Source organism: Haliotis rubra, unplaced genomic scaffold (genome assembly GCF_003918875.1).
Source record: "Haliotis rubra isolate DU_JTF1 unplaced genomic scaffold, ASM391887v1 Scf370, whole genome shotgun sequence".
NCBI lineage: Eukaryota > Metazoa > Mollusca > Gastropoda > Lepetellida > Haliotidae > Haliotis > Haliotis rubra.
In genome coordinates this window covers 717,643-735,735 of record NW_025767047.1, presented here as the reverse complement: position 1 = coordinate 735,735, position 18,093 = coordinate 717,643, and the positions used below count along the sequence as shown (strand labels likewise).

The 18,093-nt window shown below is 39.7% G+C and overlaps 1 protein-coding gene across 1 annotated transcript in view; it reads right to left on the bottom strand.

Annotated features, from left to right (window-relative positions):
- LOC124285920 (DNA mismatch repair protein Msh6-like) overlaps positions 1–18,093 on the bottom strand; it is a 139,165-nt gene that overhangs the window by 65,168 nt on the left and 55,904 nt on the right. The window contains exons 13-15 of the mRNA XM_046722197.1: positions 9,937–10,079; positions 9,751–9,819; positions 9,140–9,211 (exon numbers count right to left, since the gene is read on the bottom strand). Coding sequence (XP_046578153.1) covers positions 9,140–9,211; positions 9,751–9,819; positions 9,937–10,079 — 284 coding nt within the window. The remainder of the gene's footprint in view (positions 1–9,139; positions 9,212–9,750; positions 9,820–9,936; positions 10,080–18,093) is intronic.

Genomic DNA, 18,093 nt, shown 5'->3' with positions numbered 1-18,093 from the left:
AGTAACAATTCATATTTTCCCTAAAAATTTGTATGCTATATGGCTTTCAAAAATAGCTGTTACTTAAAGGTCACATGCAACCAAAAAATCAAACATAATTAAAACACAATTATCACTTCTTCATGACATATAATATGCATTGCTGATTATGAAAAAACAAATATGTAATTTTTAGAGTAAAATTGATATTTTATACTTATCCTGACTCATGCTCTTTTTGCTTGTCTTCTTCTTCTTGCTAACATAGTGGAACACTTGTATCTCCCTAATTGAAGCTCCCTTCAATGTAAAATCACTAATTAGTACTCAGCACGAGTTACCTCCCTTCCACAAGTGCGGGAACGAGGGCGCCACCTCCACCCATGTGCCTCACTCTCTCCTCATATACTGAGCCCAACATTTGAATTTACAGGGAAATCCAAAGTGTTATGTGGGGAGGATGGGAGGGGCTTACCTCATGAGTCAGGATAAGTATAAAATATCAATTTTACTCTAAAAATTACATATTTTTCCTTATCCTGACTCATGCTCTTTTGCTTGTAGCATCCACGGAAAGGGAGGTGGGAAATATATAATACTTTGGATTTTAATAATTAGTGATTTGAACTGTGATGATTGTAATAACCCTATGGGAACTTCATAAAGGTACTGAACTGATGAATTCCTGCTGCTAACTTATCAGCTGCCATATAAAGGTTATTACAATGTACTTATTATGATAAAGTATATATAACATTAATACAATGCTTAAGACTAATAGACTTAAGCTTGTTAATATGCTAGTATAAACTCCTTAGAGTTTGTTAGCTAAAATACTTTTAAGATATAAACATAGTACTAAGCTTAAGATATGATTAAACTTAAGCTAATTATATAATAGCAAAACTCTTTAGAGTTTGTTAGTTAATATACTTATATGATATAGATATAATGCTGAGCTTTAGATATGAATAAGCTTTAGCTACATATATAATAGCAAAACTCTGTAGAGTTTGTTAGCTAATATATTTTTACAATATGAGTATAGTACTGTGCTTAAGATATAATTAACTTAAGCTACATATATAATAGCCAAAACTCTGTAGAGTTTATTAGCTTATAGATTAATAATGTAACCATAGTACTAAGCTTAAGATAAGATTAGACTTAAGCTAAATGTATATAAAAAAAACTCCTTAGAGTTTATTAACTAATATACTTTTATGTTATAACCATAGTACTGAACTTAAGATATAATTAAACTTAAGCTATATATATAATAGCAAAACTCCGTGGAGTTTTGTTAGCTAATACATTTTATAATGTAACCATACTGCTTAAGATATGATGAAACTTAAGCTAATTGTATAATAGCAAAACCCTTTAGAGTTTGTTAGCTAAAATACTTATATGATATAAACCTAGTATTGAGTTTATGAAGGAAACCTTAAGTTACATATATAATAGCAAAACTCCAGAGAGTTTGTTAGCTAATATACTTATATGATATAAACATAGTATTGAGCTTTGAAGGAAACTTTAAGTTACATATATAATAGCAAAAACTCCGTAGAGTTTGTTAGCTAATATACTTATATGATATAAACATAGTATTGAGCTTAAGATTTGAAGGAAACTTAAGCTACATATATAATAGCAAAACTCCGTAGAGTTTGTTAGCTAATACAAGTTATAATGTAACCATAAAGCTTAAATTATGATGAAACTTAAGCCAAATATATAATAGCAAAAACTCTTTTAGAGTTTTGATAGCTAAAATACCTATATGATATAAACATAGTACTGCTTTAAGATATGAATAAGCTTAAGTTACATATAGCAAAACTCCTAGAGTTTGTTAGCTAATACATGTTATAATGTAACCATATTGCTTAAGATATGATGAGACTTAAGCCAATAGCAAAACTCTTTAGAGTTTGTTAGCTAATATACTTATATGATATAAACATAGTACTGAGCTTAAGATATGAATAAGCTTAAGCTACCTATATAATAGCCCAAACTCTGTAGAGTTTGTTAGCTTATATATTTTACAATCTGAGTATAGTACTATGCTTAAGATATAATTAAGTTAAGGTAAATATATAATAACCAACTCTGTAGAGTTGTTAACTTATATATTGTATGATGTAATAATCATAGTACTGTGATGATAAAAAGAACTTAAGCAAATTATATATAGCATGTAGCTATTTAGTACTGTTATAAGATAAGTAGAAATCTGTAAGATTGACTTATCTTCTCCGAGGAACTGTCAACTGTTGTGCGAGGACCATGGGATCGAATTGGTGGATACCTGAGACGCCCTCGGTGATGATATCTCTCAGATAATGGTTGGCAACCACCATATCGGATCTCCAGAAAATAAACCCTCCATTATTCCAAATAACATTGTGTAGATCAATGCAGAAGTTAGCTTCTAATATCATGAGTATTAAAAGCTCATGGAGGGTCGGATTGGGTCCATCCGCCTTGTATGCACGTAGTATGACAGTTCTGATCCAAACGGAGATATAGTAACGTGAGATTTCATTCTATGAAGTTGATGATAGAGGAAATAATCTGTTGTATTATTCCCTTCTGTTTGGTTCGGTGGAGATAAATTTACAGTGCTCTTGCTGGCCATCGTGATAGAATCATCGTATCATGAAGTCCAAGTATGTCATCCAGGCGTGTTCATAAACCTCACTTGTGAGGTGTTGGAGCACTATATTCAGATCCCCAAGTTGGAGGGTGAAACTTCCGTTTTAATTCTCCAATCAGAAAGTTTAAGCAGGTTTACTAACCATCTAGTTGTGTTAGTAGCTTGATTATGAAATTCAGCTGTAGTCTGAGACGCTGTGGATTTAGATCCACTTGTATCCCGTCGTCTAGGTTATTCGCCGCTAAGTCCTTGACGATGTAGGTGCACAACCAGGTGTGTCTGTCCTCGCTGAAGTTTATGTAAAATTGCCTGACTGCCGTGCTCCCTCGCCCTAACTTGACAGGGGAGGTCTCTAACCTGAAGAAAGCAGCCCAATCATGAAGGTTCAGATTAACTGGACTGTAAGGAGGCTTGCTCGCTCACTGATATATAGTTGTCACTTGTAACGTAAGTGTTGACCTGTGAACTAAGATCGACCTCTGCGTGAGGTCGTTGTCCAACGCGTCCAATCAGAACAAGGCATTTTGATTCTGTAGAATACCCGCTGTGATGTCACCGGTGTAGCAGGAAAAACCTTGTATAAAATCTTGCCGTCGTTGATATTAGCATAATCGTCGGTCTTCACCATAGCTTCCCGAAGTTACCCGAAAGTGACCACGTGTTTCGAGGGTTAAAGGTAAACGCTGAAACCTCCCGCCAAATACCTCGCTCTGTAATATTAATGCTGGGTAGGTTATTTTCCTGGCTGTCGGAAAGTAACTTCAGTTTTGAATATAATTCGACTTTCTTATATAAAGGTACAATAAACTTGCAAGTTGTCAGCTTGTAGACTGTATACATGAATGTATCGTCATAATTGTAGAATTAAAGCTGAACTTGTTGTACATATTTCTTCTCAGAAACTTTGACGATTATGAGTTATACTCACTGTAACAAGGCTGCTGTTCAATTTCGATATTGAATTGTCTGCAGATCTGCGTAATGGTCACGCATGTAGATAATCGTATCGTAGTCCGGGATTGCATATTCTAGCAATCTATACGGAAAGGTTGATTTCTGTGAAGATCTATGCAACGTCGTTGATTAATTAATATAGCGACGTTCTGTGTTGTAAATAGCCTGTGCAATTGTCTTCGTGTAGGCTTATAGACGGCATATGGCATACAGTTGATAGACAACTTATGCGATGTCTTGAACGGACTGACGAGTAGCTATATATGACGAGTGGCTAAAATATGGAGACCTTGGAGGAGAATTCCTCGGTGGACGCCGGAGATTTCGCGAAGCTCTCGAAGTATCCAATCTAGATTTCCTGTGTGAGGTAGACTTGGAGCCACTTAGCCTTCGCGACGGTATTGAGTCAGAGCCCGATCAGTATATATATTATATATGAGCGCTTGCTTCGCGAACGACCTCTGTGTTCAACAGGAGTGAGTGAGTGAGTGTATTGTTTTACACCGCACTCAGCAATATGTGGGGGTCGGTGAAGCGCTACTCCTCCGTGACGTCCCTTGTAACTGGTGAGGCTGTAGCTCCTTCGCGGAGGTGGCCTGGGACTTCCTTAGCGAAGTGTCTAGAAACCGATCAATATATGAGCGTTAGCTTCATACAGGGTGTGGTTCTTGCTGGTTCTGCATAAGTAGAGCCGAGTAGATCATCCTATCATCTTCAGAAGTCGTGTCACGAAATCTGGTGATAAGAATCTCATTGATCGTTCTAGATCTATTAATGCCAATAACATACGCCTCTGGCGTTTGAACTGTTATGGCTTTATGGTAGGCTGTGTCCACATACTGTGGCACCGCAGCAATCGAGTCGATTGGAGGTAAGGTGATGGCGTCTGCCTCGTCTTCCTTTATGAGGTATGTCTGCGCCGAGTTGCCATTCTTGGAAGGTGAAGAGAGATCTAGGTTGTTTACCATCCAATATCGTATCTCAGCGTCTGAGAAAATGATGCCTCCATCATTTTCTATCCCAGCATCACTGATGAGAGGTTGATGCTCTTCTGATGGTGGACTGTGTATTTCTATCTCTATGTCGGGTGACGCTCGGGGAGACCTGACTGTAGACTTGTGTGGTGATGTACGAGGAGATCGGCGCGGAGATCGTGTTGGTGAACTGCGTCTATGGGTTGACCTTCTCGGAGACCTGTGAGGAGAATGTTGATAGCTTCGCGAAGCTCTCGTGTAGTCAGGTGTCCTTCGCGAAGGCCTTCGCGAAGGCCTTCGCTAAGCTTCCTCTGCGTCCGGTCCTGGGGAACAGCGATTTGACCTTCGCGAAGGCTTTCGTGAGGTCTGACGGTCTGAGTCCGCATCTAGGGATGAAGCCGAGGAAGGTGATGTACATCTGGGTCCTTCGTGGAGGTGGTCTGCGACTTCCTTCGCGAAGGTGGCTTCGTCGTGGCTGCTACGCTGATGGGGGTGCCTCTGGGGTGTCGTCTGCGTTGGAACCTTCGCGAAGGCTCGGGCCTTGGGCTGGCTGCTTCCCAGTCTGTGGTGGCCCTCCATCATGATCATGATTTGCCGCAACAGTTCATCTGGGATGGTCTGCGACGAAGTAGTCGGTGCCCTCTCTGCGATGTTAGCGGCGGGACCCTCAGGGAAGTCGTCTGACGTCAGTGTAGAGACATCAGGCTGCATGGCGATCTCTGCTGATGTCACTGTAGATGTCTCCGGTCGCTTCTTGTGGCGTACGTCGGGGATGATGATCAGCTGATCATCGTAGAGGCCCAGTTCAGCGGCTGGAACAATCTCGGTTGAGAAAGTCCTAGTAGACTTCATTGATTTCCCCTCAGAGGTCGACGCTGCCCTGGGGGTGCGAAGTCTGCGTTGAGTGTTGGTAGCGACGGGACCCTCAGGAAGATCATAGAATATCATCGTTGGTACATCAGGCTGCATGTTGATCTGCGCTGACATCACTGTTGCCGACATCGGTCATTCTTTGATGTACATCAGGTATGATGATCGGCTGATCATCATACAGGCCCAAATCTGCGACGGGAACAATCTCGGCTGAGAAAGTTCAAGTAGACTTCGTTGATTTCCCCTCAGAGGTCGCGTTGAGATGCAGTAGAAAAACTCTAGTCTTCGGCTGCGACGATGGGATGTCTGGGAAAGCAGGACGCTTCTTGGAGGCGGCGGACTACGTCCCACGCCTCTCCACCACTCTAGCGGAACACCAGACGGGAGCGGGGTCGACCAACAGCAGTAGACTGGCGAGGGGTTCAGGTGTATCAGTCATGGCTAGACTCTGCACACGCTTGACCTATCTGCTCGCGGCGCCTCAAACGCCAAAGTAATTATTTATTAAAGGCAGAAATGGATAAATTAGTACTGCAACTGCAACGTGAATAAAATGAACATGGCGCAGTACAACTAGGGCATATTAAATGCGGATCAGCAGCAGAATAAAAAAACGTAATCTGCAACAGAACAGAATTTTTATCAACGTAATCCACTGAAACAAACACGGCGTCCCGTGAATAAACAGTAGAAACATGACTAAATATCAATATATAATTGTTGAAGGATACTAGCTAAACCTCTATAGATGTCTATACGAGGTAACTAACTAAATATAATCAAAGGATATAGTGTGTCGGGAGACACAGGCGCTCTCACGTCCAGCTCACTGGGCGAAGAAGGAGAGAGTGAGGCATATGGGTGGAGGTGGCGCCCTCGTTCCCGCACTTGTGGAAGGGAGGTAACTCGTGCTGAGTACTAATTAGTGATTTTACATTGAAGGGAGCTTCAATTAGGGAGATACAAGTGTTCCACTATGTTCGCAAGAAGAAGAAGACAAGCAAAAAGAGCATGAGTCAGGATAAGGAAAAATAAACAAAATTATAAGCGTATAATCGCAAGTCAAAAGTGCAATATTGTGTACTTGGGTTTACTTCCCAAGAAACGAAGCAGCCGGGATACCCGAACCCAGTCAGAGCGGGTGGGTATGCACTCAAGTGTAACGGCTGGTTCATTTGCAGATGCCGCCTTCACGGCACATTGTGTGTGTGTATATAGAGATGTTGGGTTTTGTAAATACATGCTCATTTTTTGTGTATAACATTTTGCAATCAACAGACATCATAACATGTCATGTGTTCAAGTATCACACCAGCCTGTCTGTGTAATTACATAATGTGACAGAGACCGAACTCGGGCCATAAATCAATGCGTTTTGTTTATGGTGTATAGCCTGATTGGTGTTAAGTTCAAATTGCATGTGGTCAGTGATCGCAGTTATGTCAATAAAACAAGACATTGAGTTTTGTCTGTGACAACGACATATCTATATCACAGTTAGAAATTCTGTCAACGCTAAATAATGACATTGCTTTTAAGTATCGAACTGAGAAAGTGACTCGGTAGAAGAACGTGTGGTGAAATAGACAAATGAAATTATATAAACAGTTTATTTACTGTCATAACATATAAAAACATATCAACAAAACATTATGAAAAATAGCTCACACCATAGCCTTCACCGAGTATTCACCAGACAGCCCGCTTCCAAGTTGCGCGAACCTATTTCACTGCGCACATGCTATGAGCGCAGCCCAGCTGTTGAAACCCGTTTTCCCCCGAAATTTTCGAGGGAAAATTAGTGAATCGTTTGAACTCCGATTTCGTGCGGTTTTTTTCATCGCGTTATTTTTCAACTTTATAAGTTGAATTTGCATTTTTGATGATTTGTTTCCGGTACGTCCATACCGAAAGGTATCAGAATCTGCAAAGTTGTGTTTTACGTTGCATGTGACCTTTAAAAGACTTATGTTGTAACTGCAAAGACAGTTTAATACTAATTATCCTTCATTTTTGTCTTTCTTTCCTGATTCATTCAGATTAGCATCAAATATGAGATAAGATTACCTTATGCTTCACAAAGAAGTCTTTTCTAGAAACTTTGAATGCTTTTATGCATTTTCAAAGACTGTTATTTGAAAGACATAAATATGACTATAATAAATATGACATCGTAATTATCAGTCTGCAAAACCATCAAAGTGTTAACATCTAGTTTCCTATCTAAAGTTAATGTGTCATAATCTGAAACAAAATTTCAATGAAATAATCACTTCTGTATGGTTCTCAGAACTTGCAAGATGGGTATGACAAATGCGGAGATTACTTTTAGTGATTGATTTGTTACTTTGACAGCTTGAGGGAGATGATCAAAAATTTGATACTTTTGTTAGTTGCAAAACTTTTTGACAGTTTGAGGAAGATGATCAAAACTTGGATACTTTTGTTGGTTGCAAGCCTGTTTGACAGTTTGAGGAATGTGATCCAAACTTGGATACTTTTGCTAGTTGCAAACCTGTTTGACAGTTTGATAAATTCATGGCAATTACAGTCAAACTTGTTCTGAAATGAGTTTCTGAGTTCCTAGAAAACAAATTTCAAAATGGTAACTGCTACTTTTATTGTTGTTTATTCAAAGCACACTGTCTAAAGTCTTTATTGAACACCAGAATTTAATTCTTTTTTGTCTTCCATCAACTTGATCTGAAATGTCTTTCCAGTAACACTGACATGTCTTTGGGGTAACACACAGGCTAACTTCCAAAATATATTTTGCACTTCAAGTGTGGTAAAATCAATACTTTTATAAATTGATTAATGTGAACCTATCTTATCTTCACTGCCATAGATGTATTCTTATCCTAACTCAAATATACGATTGAATTGTCTTCTCTGTAACAAACATGTCATTGTTACTCGCCTTATTTGGAGATATATATATAACATGTAACACTTACTATACAACTGAGAGTAACAGGCAAAAAACTATTCGTTTCATTACAGATAGATCAAAGATATTTGCTACAATTAGATAGTTTTTCAAATATATTTGATATACTTTCTTTCCAGTAACATAGGGTGTCTTTGGCATAACGCTACTGTCTTTCATATAACGGGACTAAAAAGTAAATGTTTTATGATCTAAAGAGTAAGACATTGTCAGAAATCACTCAGAAATATCAAAATGTTCTCTTCAAATTACCTTCAGTGCAATGATTTTTTAGGGGAGACAGTTGAAAAGATATCAAGAGTATTGTAAAGTACCCACATATTTCACTTTTTCATCTGACTCAGTGTAGAACAGGTTTATTTAATAAAAATACAATAACACAGATTAAGGTACATTTTACAATACAATATCTTTACATATCAATGTATTTTTAAGAAAAATGTAGATATTACTGTTGTTACAGGAAAGACATTGTGTCTATGTCCTAATTAGTTTAATTAGTCTTCATAAAAATATGGCACATAATTAAGCCTCAAATACTATTGATATGTGAACCCTAACAACGTATCTTGCCATCTGTCAAAGTAAAGATTGACGATTTTGTATTTGTTGTCTTTTGTACACCAAATAGCTGCAACTTTTGAGAATGACTCATATATGTTTAGTTCACAACTTCAATATGTTGGCTAGTTTCACTGCAATTACCCCCTTATGCTACAGTTGGCACAGGTAGGTCTTACTCACCAGCGATGGAGTATGGTGGGCGATGACAGTGCGGAGGCGGGAACAGTGACGGTCATCTGTGAACTGCCCCAGCTGCAACAAGAAGCAATATGCCAGTACGCTTGACACACTGTACCTACTGTCAACAGTCAAAACACAGTAAACATATTGAAAGCACAGTGTACATAGTCAACACAAAATAAACATATTCAAAACACGGTAAACAGAGTCAAAATATGGTAAACATATACAAAACACGGTAAACACATTCCTAATAGACAACACAGTATGAACATCATCCAAACACAGTCAACAACACAATAAACAGTCCAAACAGTCAACGGTGAACAGTCAACCCAATCAATACACAAACTCCTTCGAATACTGCTCCTTAGATATATCAGCACTGTATCTATGGATGATATCAATCAAATAAAAATATTACACTTTAAAGTTTGAACCCATTTTGCTGGTCCTACCAGACCTTCAACATAACTTGTGTAGAGTGCCAATGGATAGGCAAGATATGCTGTTTTACTGAAATTCACATACAAAAACAACATGCACATTTAGCATAACACTCTAAAGCCAAAAATATTCACTATCATAAATGGTGTATCCAGGCAACTTACATGGAATATTCCAACAGAAGTGTCGATGAAACAAACACCGTACACACTGCCTCCATCAGACCCAGTCTCCTGCAACAACACAAACAACTATCAGCAAACTGCCACTTGAAAACATGATTGACATGTGCTGGCAATATTATTTTCTTGAGATAGCTGCAGAATATGTTACTTTAATCTTACACTCACCTTCTCACAAATGGCTAGGAGGTAGTTGCTGTCAACATCACTGCAGTCTCCCTCTACGTGACGATACGTCTTGGTACCCCTGGAGGTCACCTGACACACCTCTCTCTTCACCACTTTATCAAACTTGGTTGCAGTCCGTGACACTGTGGGAAAAGGAGAAATCTTATTTCACCCGCCAACACTTTATTGATCGTTGGAACATCCTCTTGGCAACAAATGTGGAAAATTTGGTCATAATACATCAAACAATCAAGTTTAGGAAGTCATGTGATACGCATAGTGATCGAACAGACATTGCTTAACAGGAATATGCCTCAAACTTGCGAGCTGAATAAAATAGTGAGTCTGCCTCGACTCACAAAATCAGTAAAGTGAGCCTGCCATGTATAGGTTTAATGCTGGACAACCCATCTGAAAATATCAGTCTGAGGCCTGAGGAGCTTCGTGTGATGTCACACAAAATAACATGCAGCACATTTCTGACCTCCACAAGCAGACATGTTGTTCAGAGGTAGAGTGCCAGCACAGTCCATCATGAACTGACTGCACACCACGGGTATCCAAGCTAGATGGCCATACACAGGACCTATCATAGCACAATTTCACCATGCTCATCATTTACGACTGATCCACTGACATGCCAGATTCAACAAGAGGTGAGACTGTCTTCAGTGAGTAATCATAATTCATTGACATTGCTTCATGCTGACGTCAGGATACGGTGTAGTGCAGCAGGGGGAAACATCAAGCACAGGGTTGGATTGTAAGGTTGACAGATTTGGAAGGGGAAGCAAAATAGTTTAGGGAACATTTGTGCCACCTGTTGATCACCATTGATTGTTGTCTGGGGGAATTTTACTGCCATACAGGACCAAGTTTTGACTTGACATGACACACACAACACGCAAATGATAACACTGGTGTTGATGTCATGGACTGCCTCCATGTTGCCCAGACTTGATCCCGATCTGGGATGAGCTCGGAAAAGATGAGCTGGGACAGCAGATGAATCAACCCTAGGCCTTGCAATGACTTCTAAAAGCACGAGTTGACTAGTGGCTACAACTTTCAGTTGGAGTCTTCAGACAGGTCTTTCCTGTCCACGAGGCGATGCTGTGTTGGAAGTCACATTCATTATTGACTTCTTCTGTTCAAATAGTCTTATCAGTGTGAAGTCCATGTTGTGGGGTCATGGAATGTCAGCATTATTTTTCAAATAAAATGACTCCACAAGCCATCATCCGTGCTATAAGCTGGATGATAGTATGATACACATCCATTTTCATAACAATGCCAGTGTTTCCACTAACTTTTCAAACCGCCGGTACAGTGTACCGACAGCAATGAATTTTTTCGGTACATTACCATTTTCAACGGCACTATACTATAACCTGAACTTGATAAAATAAAAACAAAATGCTCACACCTTCAAATTTCCTGTTTTTATTTGCTTTGAATAACTTCACAGTGTGTGAAAAATCAAAGGGCATGTCCAATGTGTGCCAATTTAACATCATCAAATTGTTCAATCTGCACTGGGACAGTCGAATACGCTTGCCGGTGTGGATCCTGTTTTGTAAGATAAATCCTCGTTCAGCAGGCACACTTGTTTCTGGAATTATCAGTGATACTTCTGCAAGTATAGCAAAATCAGGAAATACATCAGAATATTCTTTGATGACAACTTCACAGCTCTTTTCAAATGATGTCACACCAATGCCAGAAAGGACACGCTTGAACTGTGAGAAATCCCTTCTCGTGCGATCTGTCAATAACAGGAGTAATGTCATCATTTTCCTGGCCAATCAGCGTGCCGTATTGTTCTAGTATCTAAGTGAGAGATTCCTGTCCATACTCGACCAGTTCATTTCGATTCTTGGGGTTACGTGTGGGGTTCAAGACTTCATCAAGGGAGTACAAAACATCCAAAGAGTTATCAGGAAATCTCTTTCTGAGAGAGTTGACTACTTCCTCAATAAACTCCTTCCTTTCCGTGTTGAAAGCCTGAACTGAACAATCATCTGTATATGTCAGTTTAATGCACGAAACACTCCGTCTGCGATGTTAGTCTTAAAAAACTCTTCATTTTCACCAGTTTTTATTCAGTAAATGTTCCAAACACTAGATAGTAGAATTCGCCACTGGACGCATCATAGCAAGACTGACACTATCCTTCTGGAAAATCGTGACCAATTTCTCCATGATTGGCAGAACTTCAGACAACACAAATGTCATTCCTATAAAGTTGAATGTTTTCAGTTTTTTGTTTGAAGGTCACATGCAACCAAAAAATCAACCTTAATTAAAACACAATTATCACTTATTCATGACATATAATATACATTGCTGGTTATGAAAAAACAAATAAACAAAATTATAAGCGTACAATCGCAAATCAAAAGTGGAATATTGTGTACTTGGGTTTACTTCCCAAGAAACGAAGCAGCCGGGATACCGAACCCAGTCAGAGCGGGTGGGTGTGCACTCAAGTGTAACGGCTGGTTCATTTGCAGATGCCGCCTTCACGGCACATTGTGTGTGTGTATATAGAGATGTTGGGTTTTGTAAATACATGCTCATTTTTTGTGTATAACATTTTGCAATCAACAGACATCATAACATGTCATGTGTTCAAGTATCACACCTGCCTGTCTGTGTAATTACATAATGTGACAGAGACCGAACTCGGGCCATAAATCAATGCATTTTGTTTATGGTGTACAGCCTGATTGGTGTTAAGTTCAAATTGCATGTGGTCAGTGATAGCAGCTGTGTATTGAATATTGTCATTAGCAGACAGGCAGGCAGACACACAGGTGTCAATAAAACAAGACATTGAGTTTTGTCTGTGACAACGACATATCTATATCACAGTTAGAAATTCTGTCAACGCTAAATAATGACATTGCTTTTAAGTATCGAACTGAGAAAGTGACTCGGTAAGAAGAACGTGTGGTGAAATAGACAAATGAAATTATATAAACAGTTAATTTACTGTCATAACATATAAAAAGCTCGCGCCTGTGAGATATCAACAAAACATTAGAAAAATAGCTTACACCAAAGCCTTCACCGAATATTCACCGGACAACCCGCTTCCAAGCTGTGCGAACCTATTTCACTGCGCACGTGCTATGAGCGCAGCCCAGCTGTTGAAACCCGTTTTCCCCCGAAAAGTCGTGGGAAAATTAGTGAAACGTTTGAACTCCGATTTAGCGCGGGTTTTTTCATCGCGTTATTTTTCAACTTTATAAGTTGAATTTGCATTTTTGACAATTTGTTTCGGTATGTCCATACCGAAAAGGTATCAGAATCTGCAAAGTTGTGTTTTACGTTGCATGTGACCTTTAAGTTTAAACAAACACTGCTACTTCCTCAAATTCCATGACCAAAGCAGGCCAAATTAATTTCACTGACTTGACTGCTCTACCAAGCGGACTGTTGTAGGTTGTTTGACGCTAGAAAACTCATCATCTAGTACTTTTGAGAGTTCACGCAGTCTCTCATATCGAGTGGCACTGTACTCGTAGAGTTTATAAATTTCATTCAATGTGGTATGATACTCTGCCACATGTTGAGATAAGTTTGCAGCATCCTGTGATACAGTGCACATGCACTAAATAGGGATTCTCAGTTTTCAGTCTGACACCGACACCACTCCGTTTTCCAGTCATTACGCTTGCCTTGTCGGAGCCCAATCGAAGTAATTTGGACATAGGAACGTCCCATTTGTTCATGATGTCTCGCGTTTTCCCATGCTTCAAATACTCAATAACACCCGGAAATTGGCAAATACATGATGTTTATCGACATTGTAAACACTAAAGTAAACTAAAAGGTCCACACATATTTTTGTGTCTGCACTCATTGACATCGAGTACGGGTACAGCAGTGAAATGTCATCAGCTGGCCGTTTCGGCTGTCTCCCATGGTAGCATCTGGAACTGCTCATCATTTGTACTTTACATCACAATATGATTTGAATGACGTCATCACAGCTGACGACGTAACAATACAATGGTGTGAGCGATGTTTGGATGTATTAATACACAGCGAATTTCCAGGAATCGAATACCATTTGATCATGTTTTTCAACCAATCAGATTAAAGAACACAGTGACTTTTGGTTTACAATTGTTCAATAGAATATGAATGAGCATAAATTACGCCAGACAGGGATGTACATCCATTGCGTCGCTGCAAATCTACAAGCCTACTAAACTTGATGTAGGGATGTTTTCTTGCGCCATATATAAAACAGTTCGCATCATTGCTACCAAACATTCATGATTTTTGTCTTTCACAGCAGAAACATGTGCATCCATCGCTGTCTTGTGGGACATGGATACAACAGCCTCATGATGACTATCGCTGTCACGGTGGTCTTTCAAAGCCGAATTTAATGCACCCACGAGTAAATCTATTCAATTTACCAGCTGCTTCACATATTTTGCAAAACATTCTCCCTTTCTGATCATTTTTGGTACGTAACCAGTGAAATTCGTGAAACCAGTCATCATTAAACCGCTTCACTCTCTTCTTATCACTGTGACAGGTTGAATCTTTTTTGCCATCATTGTTATTACTACTGTCACCAGTTGCTTCCTCACTTTCATTAGCCTTATGTTTTGGTGATTGAGCTTGACCCCTACCAAAAAAGATGACAGTGTCGTCTGCTTTCGAGTTGCCATTTGACATGTGCTCTGAAAGCCAGTCATAACCACTCGTATCTTTCCGCCAGACAGAGGACACGAGTTGTTGCGAATTGCTTTCTCAGCCAATCAGAATTATGGAACATCGGCATGTCAAGGTTACTTTGGTGATTTCTATAGATAGATCAGAGGGATTTCCATTATCATTTTTTTCCGTGGTGAAAAGACAACAAACGAGACCAAAGTCAGATGAGTCAGATGATTTTATTGCTCAGCACGTTTTTAACGTATGATTACCACCACTAGTCTAATAGCCAACTAACTGTATATGATTTTTACCAGTACACTGAACTGACAGCGTTGAAATTACCGGTACAGGGCATATTCTTCGGTAAAATACCAGTAATTACCGGTAAACTGAAACACTGAATGCACACCCTTTTCCATTGTGGGCCTGATTTAACAAGTGTTAAGTCTTATAGCTTTGTAGCTAAATAACCTATAGATTGTCACTTTCAGATGATTCTTTTTCAGTAAAATTGCTATAGGTTCAAATAAATATGTATTTTTTTGGGATAAAAATGACATTTCATACTTATCCTGACTCATATTTATTTGCTTCTCTCTCTTGCTGTGAGCATAAGTACAAAATATGATTTTTATTAATAAAAAATGCATATTTTTCCTTATCCTGACTTGTCATTATCCTGATTTGCTTCCATTCGTCGGTAGGCAGTGGGTCACCACCTAATTTTGGATACACCCGTACTGTCTATTAAGCCCAGGGAGCTCTTCAATCCTTATGATATAGATAAGCGGGGTACCACCTTCTCTTTTTCCAAAACAAGTAAATCTTACAATTTTGTGGATTTCAAGACGTGCATAGCATCGAATTCCTGTTTGTCTTTGTTCGATCTCTGTGTTAAAAATAGGTCATAAACTTAAGTGGATCGTATCACTCATGCTTTGATTTATCTTGTAAAACAGGGGGCATGGACTCAGTGGTTATGATTAGTAAGCTGACTTCAACGAAACCAACATGATTATGGGTATATGCTTATCTTCTCACCGGCACTGTCAATTGTTGTGCTACAACCAAGGGACCAAACTGGCGTATTCTGGTGACATCTTCCATGGCAAAGTCCCTGAGATAGTGGTTAGCTAAGACAGTGTCCGACTTACAGAATCATCCCTACATTATTGATGTAATTGAGCAGATTCCATGTAGCACTAGGGTGGATGCTATTGCTCTGACGTCGTGTGGGTTGGATGCTGGTGCTCTGTAGGCTCTCAGAATCACTGCTCTCATCCAGAACGAGATTGTTGTTCTCGATACTTCTGTTGAAGTATTTTGCTATAGAGGGATGAACAGCCTTTTGAACTTTCTTCTTCTCAGAGAAGTTCTCTTCAAATATATCCTCAGAGCTCTAACTGGACATAAGGATAAATCTTGTGTATCATGAGTTCCAAGTATCGATGATAGAGCTTGGATGTGAAATTGTCTATCTGGCTGAGCTAGAAGTTGATTCTTGGCCATGAAATCCCATCTGAGACCAAGATGAGCCGAGGCATGCTTGCCCGTATCATATCTTGTGTGGCTTACGAAAACCAGAGGTCTCACTCCTTTTTGTCGACGTGAACCTTCTGTCCTTTGCCTTTTAAATTTCTGAGAAACAGCTCCAAAATTGAGTCTTTACATCGACTGTTTGAACATCAAGTTCATGGTCTGAATCAATTTGATCAATATCTGACCTTTAGAAACTTGTGCCATTTCCCTGTTCATGCGTTGTATGGAATCAAGTTGATGTGTGCCCCTTAGGGTTGACGTAATAAGAGCTTCATGTAGAAGTCCAACTATTGACAAGAGGATAATAATCCTTGGCAACATAGCAATGTGAGACCTGCTGAGGTGGAGTGAATATAAAACACTCAGGTGGAGCAAATATAGAACATTTCACAAATTTGCGATCATCCTTGCGCAGAGGCCATGCTTATCTTGAACTCTTCTGGGTGACCATAGCAGAAAGAAACATTGAAACACAAAACATGGCCTATCCATATAATGCCTTCTAGATATAGTAATCCAGCTGCGCTAGTTTTTCATCTTCAACCATGTAGGTTTTTGAATTCAAATCACTCATTAATGAGTAATCTTCATCAATCTTGTTTAAAATCTCCATATTGTGTACCTGAACATTGAACGTTGGTGTAGGCAGTCATTGAGCCTTAATGTTTTTTCGCAAAGGCTTATTGGAGGAAAAGTTAAAGTTTTGATATCCTCGCCTTTGATACAATAAGTATCAGCGGGAGATGAATCCCTTGTTGGTGAAGAAATAGGTAACACATATACAATCCACGTTAATAACTCTTGGTCTTCGTAAATCAAAGCGTTATCTTCTTCTATAGACAAATTCTCCTTAATTGACGACTAAATATTATCATTTTGTGACTCTTCATATATTGACGACGCTGACTGACACAGATTAGGTTATCGGTTTATGTACCATCATAGGATGCTGTTGTTCTTCTTCTTGTCGCTGCATGGCCAGCAAGACTTGTTTTGTGATATTAGCCACAAAATCTGGTTGATTTGCCGATTGAAAAGATGCTTCAGCTTATTGGTTCGTGAAGGTCTGTGCCTGTGCAAAGGGCTGATCCTGCGTGGACGCTTGATGCTGCACGAACCTCTTTGGTTGCATGAAGCTTTGCTGCATATATGTTTGAGTCTGCGTGGAGGCTTGATGCTGCATGAACCCCTACGGTTGCATGAAGCTTTGCTGAACCATCTTTGCTTTGCATATGTTTGAGTCTGTGTGGAGCTTTGCTGCATATATGTTTGAGTCTGCGTGGAGGCCTGATGCTGCATGAACCCCTGCTGCACGTGGAGGCTTGATGTTGAACCCCTACGGTTGCATGAAGCTTTGCTGCATATATGTTTGAGTCTGTGTGGAGGCTTGATTTGCTGCATATATATGTTTGAGTCTGTGTGGAGGCTTGATGCTGCACGGTTAACCTCTTTGGTTGCACGGTTGCCGCGAAGCTTTGCTGCATATATGTTTGAGTCTGTGTGGAGGCTTGATGCTGCATGAACCCCTACGGTTGAACCCCTACGGTTGCCGCGCGAAGCTTTGCTGCATATAAGCTTTGCTGCATATATGTTTGAGTCTGTGTGGAGGCTTGATGCTGCATGAACCCCTACGGTTGCATGAAGCTTTGCTGCATATATGTTTGAGTCTGTGTGGAGGCTTGATGCTGCGAACCTCTTTGGTTGCACGAAGCTTTGCTGCATATATGTTTGAGTCTGCGTTGCCATGAAGCTTTGCTGTTTGATATATGTTTGAGTTGCCGCGAAGCTTTGCTGCATATATGTTTGAGTCTGCGTGGAGGCCTGATGCTGCATGAACCCCTACGGTTACACGAAGCTTTGCTGCATATATGTTTGAGTCTGCATGGAGCTTTGTGGCTGTGTGAAGGTCTGCGTGCAGGGTCTCTTTAAAGACGTTCT